Raw genomic sequence first — 11,080 nt, forward strand, 5'->3', positions numbered from 1 at the left:
TTTCACAAAGGATCTGTACAATCAGTAGACGAAAGAGATTTCGTCCCATGTCTGATTTATTCAAAAATTGTGTTTCAGAGCACAATGATAACACGCTGGACTTATTAGAATGATGAATTCGCCATGTTTATGTCTCAGGCCAGGCTGCGTGGACCAGAGGGTCTTTTCCTGTCTATCATTGTGCATAGCTCCATATGTTTCTGACTAGTCAGTGACTCAGCACACTATTCAACAAGACTTCAAAGAAATACAATACCTAACACCATCTAATGCTCCTCCCCACGGAAGGGGTTTCAGCCATTCGATAAGTGAATCCCTGTAAAAGATCCTTGTGATCTGAGAGTCTGACACTGGCCTTTGTTTGAAAGGTTAACTGGGCAGGGAGAGTCTTGTTACCACTTTACCTATGTATTTCATACCTTGTTCATGCCCAAAGGGTGTGACTGAGTGACAGTTACATCCTAACTGATCTGTCCCAGCCCACACACGTGGATGTTCCGTGGGTTTGGTTGGGTAACAGTAACTATCAACAATGCGAAGGCAGGAGGTGAGGCAAGATAAGGGCTCATGATGTTGGGTGTAATATATTCACGTGGATAGAGGATTGGTTAACAGACAGGAAGCAAAGAGTGAGCAAAAATGGGGCATTTTCAAGTTGGCAGGCAATGAATAGTGGGGTGCCGCAAGGATCAGTGCTGGGGCCTCAGCTATTTACACTCTATATTAATGACTTGGATGAAGCGACGGAGAATAATGTATCTAGCTTTGCTGATGATACAAAGCTCGGTGGAAAGGTAAGCTGCAGGGAGTATGTAGAGAGGCTGCAGGGAGATATAGACAGGTTAAGTGAGTGGGCAACAAGATGGCAAATGGAGTATACTGTAGGGAAGTGTGAAGTTGTACACTTTGGTTGTAAAAATAGAGAAGCAGAATATTTTTAAAAGGTGTGAAACTAGTCACTATTGATCAGCGAGACTTGGGGGTACGCGTACAAGGAACGCACAAAGTTAACATGCATGTGCAGCAGGCTATTAGTAAGGCAAATGGCATGTTGGCATTTATTGCAAGGGTATGTAGTACAGGAATAAGGAATTTAGTAAAATTGCACAGGGCTTTGGTGAGACCGCACCTGGAATATAGTGTGCAGTTTTGGTTTCCACATTTAAGAAAGGATATACTTTCGCTGGAGGCAGTGCAGTGAAGATTTACTAAATTGGTCCCTGGGATGAGAGGATTGACCTATGATGAGAATCTGAGTAAATTGGGCCTATATTCTTTGGCGTTTAGAAGACAGGGAGGCGATCTAATTGAGACATAGAAGATTCTGAAAGGGCTGGATAGGGTAGAAGTTGAGAGATTGTTCCCACTGGTCTGGAAATCTAGAACACGGGGACACAGTCTCAGGATAAGGGGCCAATCATTCAGGACTGAGATGAGGAGAAATTACTTCACTCAAAGGGTTGTGAATCTTTGGAATTCTCTACCCCGGACGGTTGTGGATGCTCCATCATTGAATACATTTAAGGCTGGGATAGATAGGTTTTTGATCTCGCAGGTAATCAAGGGATATTGGGAGCGGGCAGGAAAGTGGAGTTGAAGCCCAAGATCAGCCATGATCGTATTGAATGGCTCGATGGCCACATGGTCTATTTCTGCTCCTATTTCTTGTGCCCTTGAGGCTGCCCAGGAGAGCAGCGATGACTCAGTCAGCATTGCTGCTCTCCTTGCTCCCATCATTGAGCTCTAGGCAAATGGCTGGGTGCTGGTTATTGCCCACTGTCTCAGCAGGAGGAACTTGCTCTTGAGCCTTATAGAAATGGCTCATCTCATTGGGGCCACTTTATGGGACCTGCCATTGGGCTTGGAGCCTCTGGGCTATAACAGGAGCAGGTTTCCATTCCCATTCATTCTGCAGTAAGACCTGCTCCAATTTGTCTCTGTGGCCACGTGCCTGTCTGTGTGTGGGGGTGTTGGATGGGGCCAGGATTAAGTATAATTGTGACACCCACCATGGGCAAATACCTTGCTAACACATTGTATCTGGGCTGTTGAGAAGGGACAAGATGGAAGATGCCTGGGGATCGATGGGAAGGAGATAGGACGGTGAAGGCAATAATTTAAACTTAAATAACTTGCTTTGTTTTAGGGCCATTTTGGCAAGGTGGGTCTGTACATTTATGACCCGTTTAATGATGGCACGGGGGAAGTTGTGGCAGTGAAATCGCTGAAGTCGGAATGTAGCGAGGAACTCCACACGAGTTGGACACGGGAGATCGAGATTCTGAAAACACTGTATCATGACAACATCGTCAAGTACAAAGGCAGCAGCAGTGAGCAAGGTAACCATGGGAGTCAGGAGTGCCAGTAGCTCACTATTAAACTTACCACCAGCTCAGTCAGTGAATAATCTCACTGCCCATGGTGCAGAGAAAAACTTAGAGTACAGAAAAGGGATGGATTCCTTTGCTGTAACACTTGCTGGCTGGGAGCCCCAAACAGCAGCTAACTGTGCCCCTCTGTGATGAGTAAAAGAACAAACAAACTTACTTTGATAGATTATCTTTCACGTCCTCAGCACATCCCAAAGTACCTCACAATTAGGTAATTACTTGGAAATTATGGTCACTTGTTATGTCGGGAGATACAGCTAATTCACACAGCAAGATCTCACAGATAAGATAAATGAACGGTTAATTTTTTTGGTGATGTTGAGTGAAGAAGAAATGTGCATTTCCCAGGAGAAGGTGAATGGTAGAATTAAAAGGGGAAAATGAGGTTGAGATAAATATAAATCAGGAAGTGACAGAGTAAATGGAAATTAAAACAAACAACAGTGAGAGTCATTTAAAAGCACCCCAGATAAATAAAACTAATAAGGGAGCACCAGTGAATGGCAGTAACAGAGCAGTGTAACTGGATTGGAATGGCAGGGGTAGGTGGGGGCAGTGAGGTGTGTTGGCTGTGGGATATTTACATAGCAGAAAACTGGGTATGACAGAAAGGTAAAAAGATGCAAAAAAAACTGCCTTTAGACCAAAAAGCTTAAGGAAAGTGTTATGGCCTTAGAGGGAAAGTTACAGGAACTGAAAATGACATAGTTTCATATGCGCTTCTGCCTCTCCTGGCTTCCCTGATGCACAGGATCATGAAGCACAGGGGTGAAGCCAGGTGTTTGCAGACACATGTTGAAGAGACTGTTGTTGGAGGGTGGGGGCAAACCAAGATCTCGAAAAAAGAGATCCTGCAGAGGTGGAACTCAACAGGAGATCAGGTGAAGAACAAAAGAGATGCAACTGGGCCTGAAACAGAGGATGAACACACACAGTAGTCAGTCTTCACAAAGGAAGCCGCAAGCTAAATGTCCTTCCTGAGCAGAGTGTGGTGTCACCCTGTTGTCTATACCATGTCAGAAAAGAATCCAAACTGGGAGTGAGCAAATTCTATTCTCCAAACCAACCTCTGTGGATCAGCCCTTGGGTCATTACAGTCTCCATTTTCTTGGCCCTTTTGTGAAGTGCCTTGTGATGCTTTACTACATTAAAATCTCCAAGGTGATGCAAGCTGTTTTTATTAACTGACCGGGGCACTTTCAAAATAACATCCACCAATCTTTAGCCCAAATGAGTTATTTACCTTTTGCTCAATTGTGTTCTCAGGAGGTCAGATTGTACAGTTGATCATGGAGTACCTGCCCCTGGGCAGTCTGCGGGATTACCTCCCAAAACACAGTGTGGGACTCGGGCAGCTTCTGTTGTTTGCAAAGCAGATTTGTCAGGTAAAAACGCACAGCTGAATTATTTTCCTTTTTCAGTGGGTTAATTAAATGGCATAAATTGCTCCATAAAATCAATGTCTTGGTGCTCATGTGTCACGTTGTGTTGAAGTACTGCCCTGTAAAACCATCTGTGGTTCAGAAGACAGCATGAACTACTTCTTCCAGCCTGCTGTATCATTGATGTGGACTAATGTAGGCAGTAGCGGGGAATTTATTGCCAACCCCAGAGTTAACTTGACAATACTTAACAAAAACCTGCATCTCCAGTTTTCAGCCCTGGCCCGTCATTCCCAACAGGTGACATTGCTGTGGTCCCAGCAGCAGCACAGACACCATAAGCAGAGTGTGATACCAAGTGTATTAGAACAGAGGTCCCTCAAGCAGGCATCACTTTCTGAAGCATAGCTATCAGGTCCCTGACTCTTGCTTTTTGTGTGTTGAATTCAGGGCATGTCCTACCTGCAATCCCAGCGTTATGTGCACCGTGACCTGGCTGCGAGAAATGTACTGGTGGAAAACGAGAATGTAGTGAAGATTGGAGATTTCGGGCTGGCCAAGGCAATCCCAGAACACCAGGACTATTACCGAGTGAAGGATGATGGAGACAGCCCCGTGTTCTGGTGAGTTCCTGCACAGCAATCTTGGTGGTTCTAAAGTGGGTGGCTGTTCCTGGGCCAGATGCTCAGCTCCTCATTCGTCATGGTGAGATTTGGCAGGTGACTCAACTGTGGGGGAGTGAGAACCACAGCTGGGCTCAATCCTGGCCTCAGCGATTTGATGTTTCTGCTTGTGGGTGAGTCTAAAACTAGGGGCATAAATATAAGATAGTCACTAATAACCTCAATAGGGAATTCAGGAGAAACTTCTTTACCCAGAGAGTGGTGATAATGTGGAACTCGCTACCATGTGTTGTAGTTGAGGTGAATAGTATTGATGCATTCAGGGGGAATCTAGATGAACACATGAGGGAGAAAGGAATAGAAGGTTATGTTGATGGGCTTACATGAAGTAGACAGAATGGAAGGACTTTTGTTTGGGTTTAACAGGGTAGATGTTGAGAGACTGTTCCCCTGGCTGGAGAGTCTGGGACCAGGAAGTTAAGAGGGTTAACCATTTACAACTGAGGTGAGAAATGTGCTGTGAATCTCCGGCATTATTTACCTCAGAGCTGTGGATGCTCAGTTTCAGAGTATATGCAAGACTGACGTTGGTAGATTTTCTGTTTTGAAATGGTCGTTGCCTGGCACTTGTGTGGTGCAAATGTTAGTTGCTACTTATCAGCCCAATCCTGAATGTTATCCAGGTCTTGCCTGTGGAAGTCACATATGTGCTTTGCTGCCAGTTTTCAGTGGGATCCTTGATCACGCTGGTTCCCCCTTCCTTACCAAAGGGATGTTGAGGCCAATCAGTGTGACCTAGCACCTGCCTAACTGAGAGAAGACAAATGAGAAGTGTTGCAGCTGGTTCCTTTCTGTTCAGTACCACACCAGATGCTACACGGGCCAATGTGAGGAAGTAAAGGGAGCTGTGTGTCTTTACTATTAGTCTGCTATTTCCACGACCTACATTAATGGCTGTTACTCTATTTCTGCTCATGTCTTGCTCCAGGTATGCTGTTGACTGTCTCAAGGAAGGAAAATTCAATTTTGCTTCTGATGTTTGGTCGTTTGGAGTCACGTTATATGAACTTCTAACTTTCTGCGAAGCCCGCCAGAGTCCACCAGCGGTGAGTCTTCACCTCCCCGTCCCCCACCCCCCCAAACCCCCTCAGCAGTCTGCAAACTCCAATTCTTGCACATCATCTTTGTTTTGAGAAAACCCCATTTGAGTTTTTTGCTCTTTCTGCCTGTTGCTTGTTCCCTACATGTGTGATGAGATTAGGTGCTGTTTTTTGCTGTGAAATTGGGGCAGTTCAAATGCTGGAGACAGGCAATTTTCATCCCATCACTGGGCTGGATTCAGAACCATCTCCCAGTGGGAGTAAAGGCCTCTCTAAAGCCCCTGCACCACAACTAGCCATTGCCTGTGATAACTCTGAATGGTCCAGGACCAGCCCGAACTATTCTCTGCAGCGAGCTGGTGATGAACTTACTTTTCCCCACAGTCACCGTGGCAAAGACCGGCATCCAGGCAAGAAACAGACTTCAGGTCTCACCCTGCATTGTGCAACCTGCAGTTGCTTCTCTGTCCCTCTGCGTTCTCTGCCACACCGTTTTGTGTCAGCGTAGCTGGCATGTTTTCTGGGGCTGTTTGCTGTTCAGATTTCTGTTTCAAAGCGCTCGTGTACATTTTGTGAGGGTATGAGGTGATGAGTGTGTCTTATTCTGTTTTTTTTTTAAACATTCTTCTTAGAAATTTATTGAGATGATTGGTGTGACACACGGACAGATGACAGTGGTGCGACTGATTGATCTGCTGGAGAGAGGGCAGCGTTTGCCTTGTCCAAAATCCTGTCCCTTGGAGGTAAGAACAGAAATAGGGGGGGTAAATGACTCCTCCTCAAATAAATCTCCAGCTGTTGGCACAGTGTTTCCATTCCTGACAAGTAGGCTTTCCCCATGGCTCAGATGTAAATGACCAGGGCCTCTCAGCTTCACGATTTATTTTCTTCTTGAGCCAATTATGAACTGATGCCCGCTTTCTCAAGTTACAGGTGGTGTGCGAGTTTAGTGCTTAAGGTATTGGACTGGAACCTGCCATCCCTATTCCAGTCTGGCCAACTGGTAGCTGAAGTTAGATTCTGCAAGCTCTGTCAGGCCTTGAAATCCTTTCTGAAATGTGGAACTGAACCTTATGGTTCAGGATGTCCAGGTTTAGTTCATCTCTGATACTTGTGTTTAGTTTCCCCTTTCTGGCCTGTCAGTGTTCGGAGAGTTTGTCGAGCCTCCTGCTGGTTCCTGTTACATTAGGACCCAAAGTACAAAACTGCCCATAATTTGGCACGGAATTGGCCATCTTCACACAAAGTTCACCAGAGGATGATAAATGGAAAAAGTGCAGCGATGCAGTAGGATCAGCTCATCTGGGATGAAACAGAATGAGGTCTGCCTTGCAATTAGCTGTGCTATTGCTGCTTAAAGTGTGGTACACTGGATGTTAGGAGTGGGCAAAGTACTTGAAATTCCCCAGTTCCACTGTCCCTCACGATGAAGGGACAAGTAAGTTCACCTGAAAAATCTTTAGAAAGAAGTTTCAGTTTTACGTAACAAAGATGAAGTAACAGTTGCTGCTGTTTGGGTTTATTGCAGCCAAGTCTGCACACATTAACTATACGAGAAACACCTCGAGAGCAGGTTTATATTTGCTGAAGTGTATGTTTGCACATGTTGGATCAAATGGCCTCTGCACGAGATGGAACACATGGTATCTGGATGGCATGTGAAATGTGGGAAAGTTCGTATGTCTTAGGTGTGGTCTTCTTGATTGCTTCACATGAACAATGCTCTCAATTACAAGAATTAATCTTCCCCCTCTGTCTCAGTAGATAAAGACACTGGATAACTGAGTAGCTCCCAGGCTGATGCTAAGCTGGTGGATCTCAATTCTGCAGCTGGCCTCAATGTAGCTATGAATTGGTTAGTATTGCCAGGGTTCATGATCCTGATTGCTATTCAGTGACTCATACTGCAGAATGTGACTGGCAGGTCAGGACAAGATCAGGATGGGTTTAATGATTCTCACTGGTAAGGCTATCAAATGCCAGCTGGCTCCTAGAAATGGCCAGCAATAGGTTGTACCTTCATGAGAGGAAGGGGAGAGAAAGATAACTGACAATGAAAGGGTTTTCTTTGATAATAGATCCCATCTAAAGCATTAACTTGTCCTGGGGGAAGAAAATTGTTGATTTTTATTAGCTGTTTAATGATGGAGTCAAGCTCACTACTGCTTCTCTTTGCACAGGTTTATCAGCTGATGAACAAGTGTTGGGAATCTGACCCAGCTCAACGGCCCACATTTCAGGACTTGATTCCTTCTTTGAGAGGCTTTATGAAAGATACAAAAAAATTGAAACTTCAAACCTTCTGCAGAAGTTATAAACACCAGTAATTCCTGATGTGACTTTGTAGAAATGCTGCAGAATTAATTGGCAGCAACTGAATGATCTACAATTTTCAATTGACCCTTCTCTCTGCCCACTTCCACCCCCCACTGCGCCCCCTCTCTGTGCCCCGTCCCCCTCTCTGTGCCCCGTCCCCCTCTCTGTGCCCCGTCCCCCTCTCTGTGCCCCGTCCCCCTCTCTGTGCCCGTCCCCCTCTCTGTGCCCCCTGCCGCGCCCCCTCTCTGTGCCCCCTCTCTGTGCCGCGCCCCCTCTCTGTGCCGCGCCCCCTCTCTGTGCCGCGCCCCCTCTCTGTGCCGCGCCCCCTCTCTGTGCCCTGCACCCCCTCTGTGTGCCCATGTGCTATGCCCCCATATGTTGCCATGTGCCATCTCCATGCTGCCCTTGTGCCCCCTCCTCACTTATTAAATTAGTAAAGAGAGAATTTATAGCCACTCCAGGCACTGCTTCACAAACCACTGACCACCTCCAGGTGCTTACCCATTGTCTCTCGAGACAAGGAGGCCAAACAAAGAGAGAATTTGCATCTTCATGTGCATTTCACAATCTGAGGTCTTCTTGAAGCCCTTCACAGTTAATGAAGTACTTTATAAAGAGTCATCAAGGTGCACATATTGCACACATCAAGCTCCCACAAACTGCAGTACGATAAATGAGCTGATACTTTGTTTTTCCTGGTGTTGGAGAAGGGACGTGAATGTTGGCCGGGACACTGGCAGAGTTCCTCTGCAACTCTTCAAACAGTGCCGAGCCAGGCAGGTGAGGCCTTGGTTCAACATCTCAGCCATACGACAATAGCTCTGGTATCTTGCCTGCATCATTGCACAGTGAAGATTTTGATGAATGGAAACCTAAAAGATCTGACGTGAGAAACAAGTATTAGATGAAGCTCCATATCGCTTTGAGAATTTGATTTTATTCTGAAATGGGGATAAACAAATAGATATAGACATTCATCCTCCGCTTTGTATTTAAAATCTGCCAAAATATACTCTGTGCAGAATGGCAATGCTGTTCATTTCGTTCAGTGGGACTGAAGTTCAGCTGTTTCTCTGTGAAGGATACTTCTCGGCACCTGTGAGATTCTCAACTCCTGATGAAGCTTAATCAGATATAAATTTACTCCCTGGTGTAATCTGCTTTGCGACAATGATGGGTCTGATTCCAGCAACATTATTTCCATAATTACACTGAGAATCCAGTGATTCTTCTGTCAGTAACAGTCTGACTGCTACTATTGTATTATTTCAGCATTGCAGGTTTTGGGTCTTGTTATTAAGTGCCAATAGACCTGTGCATATTTGCTTTATTAAATTTTTTAAAAATTCATTCATGGGATGTGGACATCGCTGGCAAGTCACTGTATTTGTTCCCCTGCCCCAGTACTGTACTGTGTACAGTTCTGGACGCCACTCTATCGGAAGGATGTGATTTCATAGCTGAAGTGCACCAGCCCAGGCAACATCCTGGTGAATCTCCTCTGCACCCTCTCCAGTGCAGAGAGACTGAAAAGGCTAGGGTTGTTTTCCTTTTGAGCAGAGAAGGCTGAGGGGGGACCTGATTGAGGTATACAAAATTATGAGGGGCATAGATAGGGGAGATAGGAAGAAACTTTTTCTTTTAGCGGAGGTGTCAATAACCAGGGGGCATAGATTTAAGGGAAGGCCAGGAGGTTTAGAGGGATTTGCGGAAAACAAATTTCACCCAGAGGGTGGTTGGAATCTGGAACACACTACTTGAAGGGGTGTTAGAGGCAGGAACCCTCACAACATTTAAGAAGTATTAGATGAGCACTTGAAACGCCATAGCATACAAGGCTACGGGCCAAGTGTTGGAAAATGGGATTAGAACAGATAGGCTTGATGGCCGGCGCGGACACGGTGGGCCGAAGGGGCCTGTTTCTGTGCTGTAAATAAAATTGAAATTAAAAAGTTAGTTATAATGCTGCTAGCTCCACTGGTGAGTTCTGAATCTGCATGTACTTTCATTTTATATCCATGCAGCCCATTGAAGCTTGAAATAGAGCAAGTGGCATTTTAGCTCATAACTTCTGTCTGTTACGAGGCACTCAGAGCTGCAATGCCTACTGGAGCTAGGAAGATGGATGAACATGTTCTCCCTGAACTGGTGTCAGACAGGAGAAACTTTGTTGCAGTATTATCAGAGGCTCTACCATCAGTACAAACGAGGTTAACTTCTGTGTATGCATGGCGGATGGTGGTAGGGATGCGGGAAGAAATTGCTGATCTCAAACACTCTGCTTTCGCCTTCTGGCTTTGAGCAGGCAGTGCTGGGCCAGCCTCCTCCTCCAAGTTTCTGATTGCCATTTTCCCTTTGTGCATGTCCACCTCTGTAAAATGTCCCACAGCTTCCTTTCTGTTGGTATTTGGACATTCTTATATGATGTAGTAGTGAAATTGGAGGCTGGAGGTAACTATCTTCACAAAATGTTTTTTGTGCCAGTGCTAAAGTGATGGTTATACACACAGAACTGTGCAGTTAGCGTGATGCAGCTAATGTTTAAAAATTAAGATACCAAGACCCACTCACTGGAGGAGACTGTTTGGAAGGAGTTACTGGGCTCAGTAATGGCAGTGAGCTACATTCATATTGTTGAAATACATTTAAGATGATCGAGAGCAGGGTTGTCTGACATACGGCCGAGGGCCAGGATCAGGCCCTGCCAAAGGTTTCCATCCGGCCTGCGGCCGTTCCTCATCCTCGCCAGGATGTGGAGGAGAAATTTCCCATTGTCGTCTTGCAGAGAGCGGCCTTTTTAAAAAGATCGCACTGCGTTTCACAGCTGACAGCTGCTGAAGCAGGAACACGCTTCCCAACATCGGGACAGATCCAGGTTTTCTGACTTTTTTTTAAAGCCCTCCAGAAAACCCTGAACCTGTCCAATGTTGAGAGGCACATTCCTGCTTCAGCAGCTGTCAGCTGTAAAACTCAAGGCAATGTTTTTAAACAAACTGACAAACCACAAAGCTGCTGTGCTGAGTGCTTCCACTCAGTGCAACTCAGAGAGAGGGTGGAAAAGAGAGAGCGAGAGGGTGGAAAAGAGAGAGAGCGAGAGGGTGGAAAAGAGAGAGAGCGAGAGGGTGGAAAAGAGAGAGAGCGAGAGGGTGGAAAAGAGAGAGAGAGCGAGAGGGTGGAAAAGAGAGAGAGCGAGAGGGTGGAAAAGAGAGAGAGCGAGAGGGTGGAAAAGAGAGAGAGAGAGAGAGAGAGGGTGGAAAAGAGAGAGAGAA

General features: G+C 45.8%; 1 protein-coding gene across 1 annotated transcript in view; it reads left to right on the plus strand.

Moving 5' to 3' along the window:
• LOC137355776 (non-receptor tyrosine-protein kinase TYK2-like) overlaps positions 1–8,683 on the plus strand; it is a 98,703-nt gene extending 90,020 nt beyond the window's left edge. The window contains 7 exon segments of the mRNA XM_068021279.1: positions 2,147–2,339; positions 3,657–3,775; positions 4,223–4,395; positions 5,384–5,501; positions 6,128–6,238; positions 7,676–7,745; positions 7,748–8,683. Coding sequence (XP_067877380.1) covers positions 2,147–2,339; positions 3,657–3,775; positions 4,223–4,395; positions 5,384–5,501; positions 6,128–6,238; positions 7,676–7,745; positions 7,748–7,812 — 849 coding nt within the window. The 3' untranslated portion in view covers positions 7,813–8,683.
• The last annotated feature ends 2,397 nt before the right edge of the window (positions 8,684–11,080 follow it).

Source organism: Heterodontus francisci, chromosome 43 (assembly GCF_036365525.1).
Source record: "Heterodontus francisci isolate sHetFra1 chromosome 43, sHetFra1.hap1, whole genome shotgun sequence".
Lineage (NCBI taxonomy): Eukaryota > Metazoa > Chordata > Chondrichthyes > Heterodontiformes > Heterodontidae > Heterodontus > Heterodontus francisci.